The 20,837-nt window shown below is 43.7% G+C and overlaps 1 protein-coding gene across 1 annotated transcript in view; it reads left to right on the plus strand.

Annotated features, from left to right (window-relative positions):
• Positions 1 to 235: 235 nt before the first annotated feature.
• The window catches only part of CPLX1 (complexin 1), a 108,645-nt gene continuing 88,043 nt past the window's right edge, over positions 236 to 20,837 (plus strand). Inside the window, exons 1-2 of the mRNA XM_027670249.1 lie at positions 236 to 433; positions 1,272 to 1,373. Coding sequence (XP_027526050.1) covers positions 1,343 to 1,373 — 31 coding nt within the window. The 5' untranslated portion in view covers positions 236 to 433; positions 1,272 to 1,342. The remainder of the gene's footprint in view (positions 434 to 1,271; positions 1,374 to 20,837) is intronic.

Genomic DNA, 20,837 nt, shown 5'->3' on the forward strand with positions numbered 1-20,837 from the left:
CAAGGACACCTGGCTGCTGCAGACAGTCGGCGATGGGGTGGGGGACATGCAAACACACGCACCCCTCCGAGGGGCTAGGGGAGCTCTGGGGGCCTCCTCCGCGGGGAGCACCGAGGGGCCAGGGAGGTGCAGGGAAGGGGCGGGGGAGCCGGAGGCAGGGGGAGGGAGACAGTCCAGCTCCCGCAACGAGGGGAGGAGGAAGGAGGGACCGTGTCGGTGGGATGGTCCGGAAATGCTGTGATAAAAAGAGGGGCGCGGGGGAAAAGTAGGGAGAAGCTCTGGAGTCATTCTCTCTCCTCCACACTGCACCCGCAACTTCCCCGGCAGCCCTCAGGCTCACGGGCGCCGGCCGGAGCCTCCCGGGGAGCAGAGGAGCCGCAGCCACTCGCCGCCGGCCCGGCCCGTCTCAGCACCGCGCCCGCCGCCGAGCGAGGTACCGGCGCGGGGCCGCGCCGGGAGGGGCAGACAGGAGAGGCGGGATGCGGGCACACGGGGACGGGGAGAGCCCTGGTCCCCCCGGGTCCTGGCACGGCTGTGACCCGGTGCCGGAGCCGGGCGGGGGTGGCCGCGGCCGGGGCCAGCAGCTGGAGGCAGCATCGTGCGCGGCGGGGCTGCTGAGCTGCACCTGCGGCCGGCCGGTCTCAGCCTCGAGCCCTCCCGGCTCATCCTGCGGAGGTTGCAGCCCTCGCTGGCATTGCGCTGGGGGGCTTTCCGAGGGGTTCGGGCGGGGGGCCCTGCCCCGCATTTGAGCTTCCCATCCCGCCACCCGGGCTGCGTCCGCACCCAGATCGCCCCAGCATCCTCCGCTTGTCCTCCCAGGCACTCGCAGGGCGCTTCACCTTCAAATGCCCCCTCGGCGGTCCCCGGCGGAGCTGCCACTCCTGAGCAAGCCCTCCGAAAGCCGAGAGGGCGAGAGGCAGGCGGGGAAACAAGAAAGTTCAAAGGTTTAACCCCTTCCTGCCCGTCTGCAGGAGACAAGCCTGGAGGGGCACCGCGCTGCTCCTCCAAGCTTGCTCCCGGCCACTTGCCCTGTCTGGAGGAACCACTGCATTCCCCTGCCTCCTCCCACTCGGTGGCCGCTCACCAGCATGCAGCTCTGCTCCTCAGGTGCCTTGTCGTGCAAAACAGGGCCTGAAGGGATGGAGAATTGAAAAGTTGTCTGCTCTCAGACAAGGGGGGGAAGGCTGTGAAGAGAGAGCTGAGAAAGACTGGGTATCAGCCTTTTCTTTTCCTAGATACACTGTTCCTCTTTTGATTGTGCCTTTTTGCAGGCTGCCCTCCAAGGATTCCTGGTCTCTGTGCATGTGAGGTGTGAAGGTGGGAGCACCCCAAAGCCCTCATCATGGATTTTGTTATGAAACAAGCTCTAGGAGGTAAGTGTGGTTGGCATATGAGGAGCCTTGAATCCCTCCCACCCTTCCCCTTTGCACCTGGCAAGACAGGGCATGGTCTACAGTGGTGGGGTCTGCAGCTGGAAGAGCTCTTCAAGGACTTGGAAGAGCATGCTTGTCACTGATTCATGATCCCAGAGCAAAGTGTTTGAAGAGTGTGAGCAGGAGAGGGCAGCAACAAGCAGAGACCAAAGCCCCATGTCAGAGAAGAGGCCTCCCACACAAGGTGTGCAGGCCCTGGGTCATGCCTCATCTGGCACCCTACCAACTGACTGCATATCCTGCTGTACAGTGTGCAGGTCTTGATTTGCTTCATGCCATGCCACTGAGGCTGGTATTATAAAGGCTGCAGGCTGGTTTCAGCAGAGTAAACCCAAAGAAAGAGTGGCATTTTGTCTGTGTGTGTGTAAGCCCTCTTTTCATCTTTGCCCCAAGCACTGGCCAATCTTGAACAAAAAACGGCCAGTGAAGAAATTTTTGCACCTGGTGTTTTTAGAGTTTCTTTTAATAAGAACGTTGGCACAATAAGGAGGGAAGTGGTAGTAAAGTGCCCCCACACACCCTACCTGGGTTTGAGGCCAAACTTCTATGTGTTTCAGTATATTAGCTTCCATGTGTGATGGATTGTTTTAACCTAATAGTGGAAAAAAGAAAAGGTGTGTGTGTGAAATCGAAAATAACACATAAGCATTTGGGAATAAGGTTCCTTCATTCTGCCAGTTTTGCTGCCTTTCTAGGCTGCTTGACCTGAATGCTGGGTCTAAGCAATGTTGTCACTGGGGTGATGCTGGCTGCTAACTGGGAACTGGAATAGTTGACCTCAGAGGAAGTCATTCTCTCTTGTACTGTTTTTCGTGTGTGCATTTTCCATTGTTTTTCCTTTGAAGAAACTGTAGAGTCGTGGGACTGTGTGAATGTTTAATGTGTAGTGATATTGATGTCATATACAACTTCAGCATTTACTGCAGGACTCTCTCCCATGGCATGGAAAAATTGTTTTCATCTTTGAAAGTGGTGGGTGTTTTTCACCAGGGGGGCAAAACTCTCACAGTTAAGAACAGAGCAAGCAACCCAAGTTTTAGCTGGGGTGTTTTGAATAGGAAGATGAAACTGGAGAAGAAAGGGACTAATTTGTTTGCATGAAATAGAAATATATGAAGATATCTATGTGAGAAGATAATGATTTGTGTGGTAGCAGTGTTATGTTTCATTACTCTACAGTGCGTGTTTTGAAGGAGAAATAGTTCTGAGATGTGTAGGTTTTGCACTATTCACTATAATATTAATAAGGTTGCTTGCACAGAAATGAACAAGTGTACCTGCAAACTGGAGATACAGCCACTGCAGCTGAAGATCTATGAATGCACTAAAGGGAAATAACTGCTTAGAGACTGCAGTTAAAGGCAGGGGGAGGAGGGCTGCAGCAAAGGAGTATCAGCTGAGATGCGTGTCTTCTTTTGCAGCTTAGTGACTTAACCTTGCGTTGGAAGCAGTGTGTGCCCGTGCTTAACAGCATTCACTCTGGGCAGACATTCATTCTAATATAGTGTTACATGCCACGGTCAGGATTGATATTGTGTGATAATAGGACTTGCTGAGAAGGCAAATTCGAAAAGCATCTTTTTGTAAAGTCTGAGTTCCTGATGCCTTTCAAGATGCTGCCCAGGGCACCAGCTCTTCTGCCAGATGACTTAATGTGTCTGGAACTTGCCCACTTACTCAATAAAGGAGAAGTCTCTGCAGAGTGGTAAAATCCAGGAAATGCTAATTCATTAAGCAGAGTCCTAGTTTTAAATTAGAAATAGTTTCAATGAAGAAAAACAGGATCTCCCAGTGCAAATGTAATATGGAAAGTAAAGGTCGTTTTGGACACTCGTTTCTCACTAGAGTTAAAGCCCAAGCTGATGCAAACCATGTAAGCTGGCCACACTGGTACAGCAAGCCAAGCACTAAAAGTTATAGTTTGTTTCCTTAATTAAGGGGCCAGAACCCTTTTTGTATGCCAGTTCTGATATCTGAAGGGAGATGCTCAAACTGAGCAAAGCACCAAACCTCTAGTGATTGACAGGTGTGCTTTGCCTAGGATACATGGTGTGATCTGCTAGTGACCTTTTTATTATCCTCACTTTCAGGGAGGCCTTTGTGTGGATTTCATGGCTCTTTGATTTTAGTTTGATGCGGCTTTTCCCGGAACATCTCTGAATTCATTTGGCTGTCTGATAAGATTTTTTGAATAGTTCTTATCCCATTTTCCAAATCTCTTCTGGCACTCCTGGAAGAAAGAAAAAAAAGTACTGCAATTTTCTCAGTAAGGTCTCCCTTAATTTACAGAGAGTCAGACTTGCTATAGATACTGCTTGCAGACCACCTACAGCTATGATAGTTTAACCCTTCAACTATCTCAGCTGGTGACAACTCACAAAGGCTGAGGGCCAACTGGGTGTCCTTGACTGAACATAAGGGGTATGTAATTTTCTCTTCCCAGTGTCCAGCATCAAAGTGGGGCTTAGGCCAGAGCTTATGACAGCTAAGAGCCTGGATTTGAGAACGGTTTTGCAGGTGGGGTGCTTTTGACCTTTCCCTGCTGGATACGACTATGCAGGACTCTGAAGCATGTGAGGACTTTGGGACCAGGTTGTGTCCTACTGGAGTGATCAGAGGAGGTACTGAAAGGGAAGCATCATGGTTCTCCTGCCTCCTCACTCACCTTATTGAGGAAGAGGAGGTCTCACTCTCTGCTAATTAGCAGTAACCGTAGCCTTAGGAGGACACTTTCTGTGCGAGTTTTCCCATTGCCTTTGAAGCAAACTTTGAAGATGTTACCCTTGTCTCTAATGGCATAGGATGATAGGATTTGCTTTTCCTTGGAGTTTTGCCAGTCAGAGGGGAAGAAGGCAGCAAGGTGTTTTGAAAGGTAGGTGAGCTAAGTTAACAAGCAAGAAAAGGCAATTATGTGATGTAGAGTTGCTTTGTTTCGAAGTCTGTGTGGTTAGGGGATCTAGGTTTTGTGGAATCAGTTTGACATGTTATTGTATTACTGAAGTAGAATGTGTCCTTTCCCTGACTTGTTGTTAAAGGGGGTCTGCAAAAGCCTGCTATTTCTGTGCAGTGGAAGGTCATCCTCTGCTGTACTGCCAGCACCGGGATTTTGCTGTTGGTGTTGGCAGCATTTTATGCCTGGAGGTTGACCAGCTTGAAATGTGTCTTTCCAAATCCCTGGCCCCTTAATGGAAAAATACTTGACCCTTTCATTAGCAGTGGAGACTGTGGTCCAGGAAAATATTAGCTTATTTGGCCAATTTGCTACTGTGGCCCTTTTTTTTTTTTGGTACTTCTCAGACCTTTCAACACTCTGTATGACAGACACTCCATTTGTTGTCTGACAGTGACAGAACCCATAGAGAAGTCATGATGCTGATTAGCTGTGTAAGACAAGAAGAAAATAGCAAGAAGAAACCTAAAGGTTTAAAGCTGCTGCTTCTTCCACAGAAGTAACAGCAAGGGGATATTTTGTACCTCTGACCCTGCTGCATCAGCAGACATTGACATAGGTGTGTACCCAGGTTGATTGGTCACTTTGCTGCTCCTGTTTACAGGAACTGTGTGACAGTTCACCAAATGAAGACAATCAGAGTGATTTCATGACTGTATTTTACACTAGAAATGCTCTTTACCAAGCCAGATCAGAACTCTGGACTACTGTCATCATGACCAATGTGTTTGACTTCCCAGGAAGAAGCTGGAAGTGAAGGACCTGAAATGGGCCCCGGGGGAGTTTAGCTATAATCTTTTCAGTGGGCATTGTTTATTTATTCTTAAGTTTGTGTGTGAAAGCAAAGGGTGAAGGAACACCTGACTCCCATGGTGTGCTGCAGCATATCACTTCCTTCAAACAGATTGGGATTGAAATAGGAGACAGTGAACTTCATGAAGCTCTGCTGGGTGTCATTCTATTACTGGGTGACCTGAGGGCCAAGGGTTTGAGGCATTTTCGGATGAAAAAGAGAAGAGGAAAGCCTATGGAAAGGAGGAGGACTTGTTGGGGTTTGAATCATGCTGTGTTTGAAGAGAGAGAGATTTCTTGCTGTAGAAACTGGCATTTTGCGGACTAGAGTGCTGTGAAGATGAACAGAACACACAGTAGCTCCAACTCTGTATTATATGTTGTGCAGATCCCTTTTAATGTCCTGCTTTTATTGCCTTGAATAGGAGAAATGGCAAGAACTAGATGGGATAAGTTTGGGATGCCTGCCTTAAATATTGACTTTTCCTAATGTCAGACTGTGGATAAATCATGTAACTCCTTTCGCATATAATGATTCGTATGAGTGGTACTGTCTATATTTCTTCTTCCTGCTTCCAGCACCCCTTGTATTCATTGTGCAGTGCAAGCCCCACTAGAAGGAAGGGAACATCTGCATTTCTGGACAGATAATCACTGTGATAGATATTATGGGCATGATTTTCTGTTTGTAGAGTGTAGAGTGAGGGCTGCTACTTCACATTCATTGCTTTAGCTGTCAAGAGTTGGTGGACACTGGTTTTAGTTCATAAAGACTCTTAAAATACTGTAGGCAGAAGTCAAATGCAGCCAGATTGCCATCTGGAATATGTCAGCAGGGAGGCACTGCCTGCTTCATGTCCTTTACCAGCAACTTTGATCCAGCTATGTATACAACAAAACACAGTCCAGAGGGAGTCCCCTTGCTTAAAGGTAGACAGAGATTTAAACACTCTTGGAGGTAATGGGATTTAAGTCACTGTCCATAAACTCAGAAAAAGCAGCCCCTGTGCTAAGTGTACATTACTGAAGATGTATCTGTGAATGCCAGATAAGCCTGAATGAAAACCATACATCTTAGCAGTGACCTTCTGTATATTCTGCTGATGCATTTGCCTCGTTTTAGTAGCCTGTGGTGTGGGGATTAAGTCCTTACTTTTTCCTGGAGAAGTCAGTTAGATTGAGTGCAGTTAGAGGCAATACAGACTTGTCCAGGAGGGAACAGACTGTGAAATAAACACGGTGGTTTCTGTTTTCTCCTTCTCCAATGCTCTCTTTCGTTTCTCACAGTTCCAGTTCTCTGCAGAGCCTCCATCCTGCTCTGGCTCCTCATACATCAACGAGGCTGTGCTCCACTGTTTGTATTAATATGTGAAGTTCTGTAGCAGGACAGAAACTGTAATGCAGAACTCTAAGTCATAGTGCCAACAAATAGTGCTGATATTTACTTCTGGGATCTATTTTGTCTGATCCTTGAAACCTTTAGCACATGAGGTCTTTCATTTTGCTGTCAAGGGCATCCAGATCACGAAGACTGAAGAATATGACAAGAGATAGGAGGTGTCAAGGCCACTGTAGCATGTGATAGATGTTGGGGAGGCACCTACCTTTGTTCTCAGCTAACTTCTGCCTGTACTGTCTGCAGTTCCCACAAATTAACAAGGTTTTTAAGGTAGTTGAATGCATCCAGAGGAGGGCAACAAAGCTGGGGAGATGACTGGAAGGAATGTCCTCTGAGGAGTGGCTAAGGACCCGTTTTTTCATGTTTTTCTTGTTTCTTTGGAGAAAAGGAGACTGAGGAGTCACCTCATTGCTCTCTACAGATTCTCGAGAAGGGGAAGTGGTGAAGGACGTTCTGATCTCTTCTTCCTGGGATCCAGTGACAGGATGCAGGAACCTGGGATAGGTGACCTATCTGATGGATACATTTTTCAAAAGGAATTATGTTATAGGCTTTTTTTTTTTAATGCATACTGCTGGCAAAGAGATTTTCTTCAAGAAATTTGATTGAGTGTAATCATGATGTCTGTTGCCAAGACAAAGATAGAAAGGAAAATGACGTGTAGGTGTCTCAGTGCTTCCACAAAAACAAAACAGACATACTGTTCAAGGCTGACGAATCTATACCAGCCTTGAATCTTCTTTTTTAATTTATTTGGTGCCAGATCCTACGATGGCACCTGTAGGGCTTAATTTGTTCTTCAGGAATTCCCATTAACCAAGGAGCAAGATATCTTCCAAGGAGGTAAATTGTTGCTGTTCAGATGATAGCAATGAAACAACTGCCGTGATGGTCAGATGACTTATTCCATCCACGATCCAAACCAGGAGGTGAAAAACTGGCCAGGTCCTTTCTTCCCGTGCCTTTTTTGAGAAACCTTCCTTCTATATTTGCCTGCCTCTGTTGGGTCTGTTGCTTTTAAAATCATACAAATGCTCTCAGCTGTGTCTGCTGGGATCTTACTTATGTTTGTCTTACTTGCAAGCAGGCACTGAGAGCAGAGTTGCTTATTTAGTATCCTTGGAGGAAATGTGTAACCTTCAGCTGATTGTAGAGGTGTGCCACAAAGAGCTTAACTAAGATTTCTCCTGCTGAGCCTCTGCTTGCTGAAAGCCTGCTTGGAGTAGAATGACATGGATGAGCAGGAAGTTTCCTGTCTCAGAGAGGGAGAAATAAAGAAATTCCACCTATATTAAGTAATTTGTCTAGGATTCATTCATGGCAGAGAAAAAGATGCTTCTCCTTGCTTTTCTATCCACTTCAAAGGAAGCTCTGCTTACTTTTGATTTTAATATCTGTTGCTGTACAGCTGAATCTTTCTGACTTCCTTTTTTTACTTTTCATAATTGAAGCAGAGAAAAGTGGTAGTTTCTTGCCAGGTGCATGGTTTTGGTACAAATAGAGTTCGTCAGTGCTGAAATTTTGGCTTGTGTTGCATAGAAAATGCTCTCTGCTGCAGTGGATTTGGAGCCAGAAAGGAGTCTAGTGAATGTTGCATTATAGTTAATTCAGACCTTCCCGGTGAAATGGGATGCTGAAAATATAAGCTACTGGTTTGCCTTTGTATTGGTTCTTAAAGAGAGGTAAGTTCAGAATGTAGTTCAGCTGTTAGTTGTGGACATCTATTTGCTTGCTCTATATGCTGGCAAAAGGACAGACATTAGGGAAGATTGATGTATATGAATGCTGATGTACTGGGAGAGCTTTGTTCCCTGACGAGAAATGAAAGGTTTGGATTCATAAAGCTGTAAAATCAAATCCATCAGGGCTATCTGAGTTTAGAAATCTTGCTGAGTTAAGTCAAGAGTGTATGACCTGTATTGGTTAGTACTGCAGTAAAGCACAGGGCTCCAAAAGTAACTTCTGCAAAGGCTCTCCATTAAGGGAAGACAGGAATGTCTCTTTCATTCTGGGGTACACCCTAAGGCCACCAGCACAAAAATCCCTACTAGCAGCAAGATGGTTGCATGGGAAATCGCATGTGGCAGATGCATGGAGATAAGAACTTCTCCAGCAGTTTTTGAAGTCCAGAGACAAATACAGGATCTGGTGTTATCTAGGGTGAGAATTCATAGTTTTTCCAGCCCTTGGAGAGGGGATACGGCTCATAAAGTGGTAACTGGGACATTAATCCCTCAAAGCTGCAGTTTCTACTCTCACTTCCAAGAGCTGCAGCATGCTAAGGGCTCTTCCAAGTTTACTGATTCTCCTCTTTCAATACTGGGGCAGAAAGCACTCTGCCTTAGCCTTGGATGTGCCTCTTTGTGAGGTTGCACCTCTGCACGGCTTCTGTATACTCATTCCATGTGCTGAAACCAAGTGCTTGATCAAGGCATTAAACATTTGCTAACTTATCGCTTCGAGCACTATGCTGGTTGCCATCATACTTCCTCACCTACCGTTTGATTTTGAGAGCTTGGATAAAGTCAGTTATGTTTCCTTCAGGTTAGTTTTTTTGTGGCTGGAGTACATGTCTCTCGATGTAGAACATTGCCAAGAAGACTGAGAGTTTCCACAGCTTACTGAGCAGATGATCATGTAGTTTGCTAAAGGGTAACAGATGCAATTATGGACTGGCAAAGGTTACTAGTGATCTATCACTGGTACAAGTCACAGTGCATATTACAAACAAAATACTCCAAACAAATTGTGTCTCTCACCTGGGCGTAAATCAGTGATCACCCTGTGCAGTTTGAGGATTGATTTTTTTTCTCTCCTGTATTTTTGAATGAACTATTTGCAAGTGGGGTGGATGCTGTCACTGCAGAAGTGCATTAGTACAAACAATAAATTTAATCTGCTGACTGTGCATCTTTTTTGCAATTTGAATTTGTTTTTACCTCTAAGAATGAAGCTGCTTAGTAGCTACCTATGTTTTTGCAGCATGATTTGAGTCTTGTGGCTTATTTGCAGTGATACTGACCTTGAAGGAATGTCAAACATACAACAGAAACGGAAATTTGAGTTTCAAATGGCTGTGAATTACCTTCTGTGGAAAATAAGTGAAGAAACAAAAAAAACCCAAACCCAACTCAGGAATGGGGGAGCTATTTTGATGACTTCAGTCTCCTGAGAGAATTGGAGAAATGGAGGGGAAGGCAGACAACAATTAAAGGAAAAGGGAAGGGAAAGAAATGTGTGTCAGTGCCTAGGAAAATAGCTGAGCTGCCGTATCTCTATGTCCCTGCATCTATCTCTTCTTTTTTTTTTTGCTGGTGAGCTCAGGCAAAGTTGACCAACAGAAAAGAAGTCTGAACCTTGTATTTAAGGTAACTGGGGGTAGTATGGTTGTCTCAACTGCTGGCCTTGTCTGTGGGAGAACCCTGAGTATGCTTGGGAAAGTCACTTGATCTCTAGGTTAGATGGTGCCTCTCCCAGTTCCCTTGCCTGGAAAGCAGTATGGGATCCCTTATCCCAAGAACAGGACAGAGTCAATTAGACTCATGGGCCACTGAACACTGCCCTTTCCTTCATGGGAAGTAAATAGCATTCTTTTTTCCTCCTGACACGTCTTCTGCTTTTTGGTGTGGGGCAGAGCTGAACTTCTAGTCCAGAGCTGGACTTGAAGGTTTGTCCTTGACTGGGTATTGGCAGTGAAACCTTCTTGCCCGTTCTACCTCCCTGCTACCATGTTGTTGGTGTGAGACTTTCTGCATGCCCCCCTGAAGGGGCAGAACTGCGTGGGGACTGTCTGATCTCTGTTCCCATACCTGTCTTAAGTGTGTGTGTTGATTGAATTATTTGAAAATAATATATATTAATATTTTATATGATATATATGAATCAAAATCCTAATTTGTAAGAGGACTTTGGAAAAGTTTTGCTAAGACATGTTTTTTAATTGAAAGCTTTTAAACACACAGGTTTTTGTCTCAACAATTGAGAAGGCACATCACAAACCTGAAAGACTGCATGAGATTAAGACATCGTGTCTAAAACAATGTATTTTAATCTCTCACAGTAATTTGTTTTATGCTGGAGTTAAGTGTATGCATGCTAGTCTTCCCTGAACCTAAGTGAAATGTTTTGTTCTTTGTGAATGAATCAATTTCTCTTCGCAGTTTCCTTTAGATTTACTTTTTCATTAAAAAAAAAAGAAACTTTATTTTAAAAAGCTAAACAGAATACAAGCAAACAAAAAAAAACTGAAGAGAAGGAGAAAGTATTTTGCCAGCACATCTATATCGCTGCTGCTGTGCACAGTTCTAGCTGGGAATAAAAGTGCGTGGGAGAACGTTTAGAAAAAAATCTGGAGTCCATTACAAACAGATGAATCTTTTTAAATTTTGGGTGGGTTTTTTTTGTTTGTTTGGGGTTTTTTTATTGCTTCTGTATATTTAAAACACTTTTCTTGTGCCTATGGCGACTTTCTCCTCTGTATTTTTCTTTAAATATCAGAAGTTTTTTTTCCATGTCAGCCAATCTGCAAAAATGACAGATTAAAAGGAGCATAAGAAAGGAAATTTATAATTACATGGAGATACATTAAAATGCTGAGGAAAAAGGTTAAGGAGGGACACCACTACTCTCTCTAAATACGTGAGAGAGGTGAACACTGTAGTGAAGGAAGAATTACTTAAGTTGAAGGACAATATTAGTAAAAGAATAATGTGAATAAATTGGCCATGAGCATCCTTGAGTCAGTAACTAGTGTCTCTGACTAGTGGGAGAGGAGAGAGGTGCTCTCTCTGGGGGAGCCTGCTGCTGGGCAAGCAGGGAGAAATGGAATCTGGGTCTTGGGTGGGTTTCAAATAATTGTACATGCCCAGAGGGATAGGGCCAGTAAGGAATGAAATAATTTTTGGTCCTGAGTACCTCTATAGAAAGCTGACATCTTTGAGTCTTCACTTGTAAGACAGTCCATAATAACACAATTGTCCTTAAAACCGGTTTAGATTTTACACTAAATTTTGATTTTGTTCTAATATGTGATAATTTGCAATGAGGTCCAGAAGTCAAACCTAGCTTAGTGGGAAGCAGCATTGTGCTCCTCTGGGTGAGTTTGTTACAGAACTGTGATTAATTTTGCCTTTTTTGAAAACATTTTAGCCATTTTGTGTTTGTATGACAGGAGAAGAGGTCTGCCAGCTATTGGATCTCAACGCTCCGAGGAAGATCTGAAATCAACTATTGGATTCAGATTGAAAGTGATCTTATTTCAAAGGACTTAGTGGATTTACAAAGTAATTTCTAGAGTAGCTGGCTACACTGGGTATTTTTCCAACTATAGTGTTTCAGCCCAGGCAAGGATTTTGAGTTGCATAGAACAAGCGTAGCTTGAAATTCCCACCATGGGAATTCCCTACCTGCAATCTACATGGAAGCAGCTCTTTTCAATATTTTTGGTAATTTTTTTGTTTTATGCTACAGTTAAGAAATAAATAATTTAAGAACTAGGTGTTTCTCTGGAACCTCTTCCCAGCTTTGAACTGTTGTCTGAGAATAAGCTATTTTATCTTCCTCGATACCGATATTTGTTATTCCACTTGTGCTAGCAGATTGTTAGACTCAGTTTATGCTCCTCACTTTATGCTTCTGCTGTCTGCCATCTCAGTATTATGGTCTCAGGCTCAAATTACAGTATTACTTAGATGTCTTACCTACGATTTTGGAGGGTGCCTTGTGCTGGCCTAGCACTCAGGAGGAGATGCATGTTTTATATGCAGGACTGAATCTCTTGGGCTCAAATGTCTGTGAGCCTCAAATGTCTGTCACAGTGAGCCTCACTGTGAGGCTTCTTTACCATGATGATAACTTTTCACCCAGGTCACCTTAAAACTGCCTGATGACTTCAGGGGTGCCTGTCCAAAGGAAACCTTCAACAAGGGCACAGAGGCAAATGGTAGGACACCAGATCACTGCCACAGTGGGATGTTGGCTTCTGGAAGAGAAATGGAATGTGCCATCCCTTTCTGCTGACTGAGTCTTGTTGTGCTGCCCGTGAGCACTCTGCCAGGCAGGCATTCCACTGCAATTCACATCTCTCTGAACACCATGGCAAGCTGTTCTTTAACACCTTTTTGGTCACGTGTCCCGAGTTCTACTGTCATGGAGACAATGACTTGCCTCCTGGCTAAGGTGCTTGATTGGGACTTCTGGTTTTGCTTTTCAAATGTCATCTGGTAGAACTGTTCAGGTGGTACTCCTCCTGCCTGGAACTCAGTGCCTCTCCTCCAAGATAGTATACATGTGCTCCTGCTATGCTGGCAGCTGCACTAACATCTGCTTAAAATAGGTGGGTGAAACATGTCCTCTCAACCACCACCATAGACGAGAGTGTTCTGCTTCCACACAGGCTAAGGTGAAGTCCAAGTTGCTACAGTTTTAACTTTGCTTCACATCTTGAGTCCTCTCCCTGGCTTAAATGTAGAGTATGTTAGTTTCAATGTTGTTTTTGCTCCAGTCAACTATCGTGAAATGGCTCCCCTGAGTGAAAAACACCAATTATTTTTTTTCTCTCTGTTGTAGGCATGCTGCCTTATTGCTGGTTCTTATATGGTTATTTGTCTGACATTTATTTAGGACTCACTTTAATGTGTATTTTGCTTTGTACTGTAGAATGTTCTGTACTTGGTCCTTTCTATGTGCTGAAAAATTAGTTCTAAATAAAAGAGAGCAATTGAGATAATCTAGCCCAACACAGACAAGCTTTGGATGACAAGTGAAACTCAGTGCTTGATTATGCACAATAAGGTCCTGAGCCCTCATGTGCACTGCTTTGACACAGCATAATGTAATTTACAAATTTCAGCTGTCCTAAACATGTCTTTTTTGACAGAGGTGCATCAATCTACAGCAGCTGAAAACCAGCATTTCTAGTAATTTCTTGCAGATGCAAGTAAAATAATCACAGGGGTATTTTTTGTGTGTGTGTGTGTTTTTTTTTTTTGGTGTGTTTTTTTTTTGTGTGGTTTTTTTTTACCCTTCTCTTTAAAAACTCACAAAAATCCCCTCAGAATCTCATGGGTTGGAATATTCCTTGTTTTCACACAGTCTGAAAAGGATAAGTCATATCTGCCACCTTCACTGCTGGATGTGCATGGAACAGGCTTTTATGGCACATTATTAGGGAGGGTCTGGCTAACCTAGGGATGGCATTAGTTACATAAGATCTCAAACATACCTCGAGTACAGCATGGATGCTGTAGAGTGAAGCAATTATCTATTTTGCTGTCCTAAGAACAGAGTGACCTAGATTCTCTCTTCTTTTTTTTTCTTTTTCTCTTTTTTCTTTTTTTTTTCCCCCCTCCCTTTTTCCTCACGGGGTGGCCCACTTAGTTGATTAAACTGCAACTCAATTATAGCTGGTTGTGTTACAGTGGGGAATAAAGCAGATGGAAGGGAACTGAAGCTGATAAAGTAATTTATTTTTTGCCTTATTTGTTAACTGGAAATTATGATTAGGATTAAGTGACAAACATTGGTTTTAGTAGCTTTTGAGTGACAGACATCTCGCAATAGCTTTGCCTGGCAGCAGGGAATGCAAAAGTGATTTAATGAAAAGTTTTATATTTCATGGTAAAAAGAAAAAAGGTAATGGTCTAGTTTATAAAAGATGTGAAATAAGCTTTTAAACCAAAATAAGCCCAAAGTCAGCAAATGCAGTGACAGCATGGTTCATGTTTTGTTTGAAGTGAATGCATAAAACACATTAAATCTTGTGCATTATTTTTAACTTTTATGCTCCTGCAAATTCTCTAATAAATCATCAGAGGCATTAGGAAGGGAAGTAAGTCATCCAGGTAGAGTTTACCAAGGAGGTGACCTAACTCCCATCCTACAGTCTTTGGTAACAGAATTATCCTTTAGGTTAAGAACGTGACAGTCAGGTAGTATGTGGTCCATGCTAAAAAATACTGTATTTAATGGAAGCTGACATTGACTTAGTGTCGTATTTGTTTCCTCATCTATTGTCTCCTCTCACTTAATGCTCAGGGAACAGAACAAAAGCAAATCTGTTGAGTGCAGGACAACCTGGAAAGTAAAATTCCTCTTCCCGTGAAGTTCAGGGAGGAAAAGTATCCAGTAAGAACTCATGATCCCTGCAGACGTGTAGAATCAATTACATTCCTAGGCAGATATTCTGGGGAGATCGGGGATGAAACTGTGGTTGGAACCCAGCATCAGATTTATGCGGGGACTCCAAGTACTGGGAGGAGTACCTTCTGTTTCCTTGGGCTGGATACTTAGCATGGCTTCTTGCTGACTTATTGCATCACCCGCAGCCAAGCGATGTGCCTTCACACTGCTGCCACCTTCACATTCAAGCAAGACAACTCTGCCAGATGAAAAAGCGACTGGAGTTCAGCACTGTCTCTGGCAGTGTGGAAAGCTGATTCTGCAAATATGTTTCTTGATGGCAGGACAGAGGAAGCCCACCCATCCCTCCTCTGAAAAGTCCCATTGCCCAGTTTCAGCGGCAGTGTTCTGTCTTGCTGTTCACTTATTACTTCAGTTTTCAGAAGTGATCTCACAGCTACAAAGTCTGTTCTATACAGCATAAGGTGGATGCTCTCCTTACCTTCCCAGACTATCATCTGGCTTCAGCAACACATGAGAGAAGTATCCATCTGTATCAATTTGCCTTTGATATTTTGGGGCTTGAAGAACTTCCTCAGGGATTAGAGAAGAGCTCAGGGAGATGGGCCTGTCCTTCCTGCATTTGTGCTGAACTTCCCTATCAGGAAGGAATGGCTTGGTAAGGAAGCAGTATGCAGATATTCTGGGAGACAGTGTATGAAGCTATGGCTGAACTCATGGGTTATGGCAAGGGCCAGCTCCACTCCAAGTGCAGCTCACTTAGAGCAAAAGAGGAAGATAACACTGTCTTCAAATGTTTTGTAAGAATGAAGGGCTGTTCATCTTTGTAGGGAAATTTTCCTCTATTGGGAGGGATTAATCAGAGATACCACAGAAGATAATAGTCATGTAATTTGAGGACCTTGAAGTCCCTAGAAGGCCTTGACTTAAAGGTGACTGACATTGCATGGAAGGCCACATTTAATTTCAAATGGTCTCTCTGTTATTTGAAATTTGAAAGCATCTGAGACACACACATGATTTCAGATTCTTTTCTGCACCTCCTCTATTTTTGCTTTTGTAGTGACTTTAATGGTTAATTTTCTTTCCTCTCAATAGCTAACATGCACTGACATGGACATTGGCTTGTCTTTCAGTCTTCTTTTTTTCCTCATTCCATGAACCCTCCTGTCACAATGTTATCTCTATTCGTTTTACTTTTGTGCTAAGATAGCAGTACAACCACTTAGCAGGAGAGCTTAGGAACAGTCTCTTGAGATGTTTCCACCAGGATCAGACTACCTGTGTGGTATTTCTCATCTAAAATGCAGTGCCTAGCAGAAGGATCTCATTGGCATCACTTGTCTCAGCTACTTCAGGATTGCTGCAGTGTCCTGAGGAGGCACAGAGAGGATCTGTTTATTTAGTCATGCCCAGGATCAGGAATGCTTTACATATTTCATAAAAGAAAGACAGGCAGGTCTTAGCCCTGATAATGCTTTGCTACCTATCTTCCTTATCACAAAAGCTCTGGTCAAGCTGCCCTCTGAAGGCACTTGGTGATTCATGCTCATGTTATCGCTGTGCACAGAGCAGTAAATCACCCTTGTCTATTATGTGGCACTGTTGGGCATCCCTTTCTCATGTACTCCTTGGGAACAGGCATTTTTTAATGATGCAGCTGGTGGGGAGGTAACAGCATGGATGTAGTGACATTTTGCTAGTGCTGTTTGGTGTGGTCAGAACCTCCTTTTGTGCTTCATAGAAATGCTGGTGTCTGTTCTTCCTGGTGATCTACCAGGACCATAGTGGAAGGAGGGAAAGGAAACAATAATTCTTGTTCAAGGGCTCAGCTGTCGAGATATCCACCAGCAAACGTGTTACCCTTCTTTGGACTGCTGCAATTTCTTCCCTGCAACCACGTGCGTAGATTCTGGTGCTCACCACTATTTACAGCCAGCTGCTTGTTGGGCCCAGCAGGGAGGACAAAGACAAATAAATGATAGCCGTGAATTTACACAGCTCAGCAGTCTGAATTACAGGGCTCTAATATTCACATGGTGCTGCTGAAGGAGCTGGTGCAACTGCCAGTGGAGCATATGTGTAGGGGTTAATGCTATCAGAGACCTTCATCCAGTGAGATTTGGTTCTGGCTGTGTTTATGAGGACCTGGTAATTTTGTGGTGAACTGGAGTCATGGTGGAATCGTAGCAGTTTATGCTGGGGCAATGTTTGTGCAGCTTTTCCTGAGAAAGTTGTGGCTGTGGCTTTAATGAGAAAGAATGATCTTTGGCAGAAATGGACATCCTGACTGGGATGGGGAGAGAATGACCTCCTTTATGCATGGGGCTTGCTTCGGAGCTTCCAGCAGTAATTGCAGGACTTTGTTCCTATGGTGGCTTTGTTCCTGTGCTGCTGCTGGGTGTGCTGCACCGTGGACCACAGCTGGTGGAGTCTGCTCAGAACCTCAATTCCAGCATATCTCTCCTCCCAGAATGCCCATGGCACCCTTTGAAGAGCCATTCTATGTTGAAGAGTACACTTGCTCTCCATCTGTGAGATGCGTTCTAACAACACAGAAAACCCACCGGGCTGGCTTTGCTAAGCTGCCAGCCTTGCTGAGAAGATCACCCGTCTGTGCCCCCCACTAGTGTGCACACAGTAACTGCAGAATACCAGTGTTGTATAGGACATTGAATACGAGCAAGAAGAAGCCCTTCCTTGACTGTATTGATTATATAGGAACAGTAGACTCAGAGGTAGGAGAATAATCCCTGTTTTTCCCCATGCCCCATAATGTCCTTTCCATGTGCAATGTGTACCAGGTAATCGAGGAGACTTGCCATGATTATATCACTGACGGTCTCTGAGTAGTTAAATTCATTTCAGGCTTAAGCAGAGAGACCTGAGGTTCCTTATGTTCTGTCAAATTCTTGCTGTTCATGTTTGCTAACCTTTTAATTAAAGAACCAAATAGAGAAAGTAATAAGAGGTAACTGTCTTGAAATGCAAAATGCTCAGTAGAGCTTTATTTTAACAAGGTTCCTATTCCCAGTCTCTTTACCTACAAAGCCTTTATAAGGGAATCAACTCATGAATCAGTCTTCATTAAGACATGTATTAAAACTAGCAGTAACTACCCTTTAAAAAAGAAATAAATTAGTTGTGTTGGGCAGGCCAGGGTTTGTTGGGATTTTTTCTTCTCCACTTCCATGCTCTCAGAACTAAAGCAAGAAGTGCACCCTGGGACAGCGAGAGGAGAGAAGAACACTGGCATAATTTCTCTGCTCCTTGGAGAAGCTGGCCTAACCTTGCAGCCTCAGTTGCTCAAGGATAGAGAGCAAAACACATGTAATCAGCTACTCAGACACCTGGCTCACTTTCGGCTGACTCTGCGGTCATGAGCCTGTGCCAGTATGGTAAATGAGACAGAATTGTCTATCCAGAGATTTTTCTTCCTTTCTGGATTACATAGGATTACATAATTTTTCATGGGAGATATGGAAAGTCCTGTCTGGACATGGGCATATTCTGGGCCCCTGAAGGATATTGGGGAACAGAAGCTGTGAGCTGAGAGGTTTTTCTCTCTGTTCACCATCACCTTAGTCCACTGTCAGAAGCAGAGCTAATTCTTTCTCTCTCGTTCCTGACACAGCATTGACTTCTGGTTCTGAATGGCAGTAAATTGTTAGACATTTTCTCAACACTGTCCATGAACTGTCATCAGGCCTCTGGGTTTTGAGAAGCTCAGTCTGGTTGATACCTACACTGGCCTTTATTGTGTACTAGTATGGTTATGTTAGTTATTTGAAGAGGGCCGAATGTATGCCTGAACCCAACATGACTTGCTTCTGAGACTGTGCCTATAGCAATGTGTGAGAGGAAATGTGTGAGAGTTGGACAGGCAGTGATGCTGTTACTGCTTTTTGGGGCAATGTCTTTGGTGTTCCAGTGCAGCGTCACAGCACAAGCAGGTTGGACATCAGCTGTGATGGTCTATCCAAAAAACAAAGGTATTACGGTTTCACTGCTGCATGGTCTATGGAAGTCAGGTAAGCATAAGCACAGATACAGACCAGTTAGCCATGCAACACCAAAGGATGCAGACATTTGAACTGTTTTTGGTGGAAGGATGTATTTATTTGTCGTGAAAAGCTATTCATCGTTATCTCAGCTTCAGTTTAATTAACTTCTGACAGATTCATCTGTGTAACATTCCAGCTGAAGTTCCTGACCAAGCTCATTACAGAGCTCAAATGGATAGACCAGTTTGACAATGGAAAGTAACACAAATCATTTTAACTAGAGAGTGTTTCATTATTTAACATTTAAAAAACATATCTTTCTCAAGCAGATCTCAGCACCTCTGGGGAACATTTACAACTTCTTATGAGTAAGCATGTGTTCCTTCTCTGGCCCAAAAGGTGATAATGAAGTCTTTAACAGGATCTGTGGTGGTTCTTTGCTAGAAAAGGATGAAATACAGCATTGGCATATATTCTGGACACTAATAAAAAAAACAGGGTAAAGGTCATTTAAACATTTTCAGCAGAACAGAATCACTCAGAACACTGGGAAGATTTTCTGCCTGAAACACCCTGTGTCAGGATGAGGGAGAGCTGTATTTAGTGGCTCTTATCTTTAATCTGCAATATAAGATATTTCCTGGCACATTGCATTGATTTTCACCTCATTGTGATCTTGTTATAATTGTAGAGGCAGGACAAATGTAATCTCATGTATTCCATGCCTTAGCTGTGACAGTAATTTAGATATCTGTCATCTCCTTTTCAGCAGAACTGCCAGTGAGTCCCTTGCAGGAAGTATTCATGTACTTGTGCACTTGAATATTCCTCTTTTAGTAGACAACTTTCCTTTTGCACCTTGTCTGTTTCATTCCATTATTTGAGAGGATTTGTAATGCTAATTTTGCCCTGTGGGGCAGCCCCTTTTTGCTTGCCATCATCTAGATATAGAACTGCAGAAAGGCTTGTTTGCTTGAAAGCTGCTCTTTTTTTTTCCCTGGCAATGCAAATTATTCTGTCTCTTAATAAGCCATGAATCTGTTATTTTCTTGCATCACCCAGGTTCCATTTTACTCTGGTGCTACAATGGGATGAATGTCCATGTTGTCATTCAAGCAATTAATTAAAATGAAGGGTAGACCTTGCAGAACACTCTACCTGCTGCACATCCTTCCAACCTGACAGCAAATCAATTGTACATCAGCTTCCAGGCTTGACAAAGCAATACAAGGGGTTTCCAGAAGCCTTTTTGTGGTAGGTTCTGCAAACATACTGATGGATACAACCAACACAGCTAACTGGCAGATTTTGAGGCTCCCTCAAAGAGGCAATAGTAACTGACCTTCCAAGGGACTTCTGAGAGGCAGTGGCTTTCCTTCAGGTGATTGGAGAGAACACAGGCAGTGTTCCTTAACCGTAGAAACCTTTCCCATCCATGCTGGATGCCCATATTAGCTGAGATGGCTCACATTAGGATTTTCTTCCTGGGAAAAGGTCACAACTACAGACCCAATTTAAGTTGGCTCAGAATGTTTGCAAAAAGAAAAGAATGTCTGTACTTGCTTTCAAGTCTGCTAACCAGCAGTCAGCTTAATTGCTTCATTTCAATGGTTTACTCTCTTATTCCTTTGCTTGCTCCTGTGAAAGTTTGGTAGGCAAATAGAACAAAGAAAGGTACTGTGAGACTAGGGAAGGTTTTGAGTGGAATGAGGGGGTATCCTACCAGCAGAATATGGTGTCTGACAGGTCTTGTATTATTAGTTGCCTTGGAGCTGTGGGTATCCTGGAACTGAGACATGCCCCTGATCTAGAATTTAAATAATAATGCTGGCAAAGCATCTGTGAGGTTTGTGATTGGTGTTCCTCTGCAACCAACAAACCAAGTTGTTATCTGTGTTATGTCTTGCAAAGTATTGCATTCTTTATAGGTGCAAGGAAGAGGTTATTGCTTGTTAGCACTGTGCTATTACCTCTCTCTCTGTGCTCTGCAGTCTGGTTTGATGGATGTTGGTCTCTTTTGGAGTAAACTAAAACCTTCCATCAGTATGACAGTCCTCTTAAAGGAGTACTGGGCTCATATTAGAGCAGGAGGCACCTGAGCCTTAAATCAGTATGGAACA

This window comes from Neopelma chrysocephalum, unplaced genomic scaffold (genome assembly GCF_003984885.1).
Source record: "Neopelma chrysocephalum unplaced genomic scaffold, ASM398488v2 Primary Assembly neopelma1_96821, whole genome shotgun sequence".
In the NCBI taxonomy this organism is placed as follows: domain Eukaryota; kingdom Metazoa; phylum Chordata; class Aves; order Passeriformes; family Pipridae; genus Neopelma; species Neopelma chrysocephalum.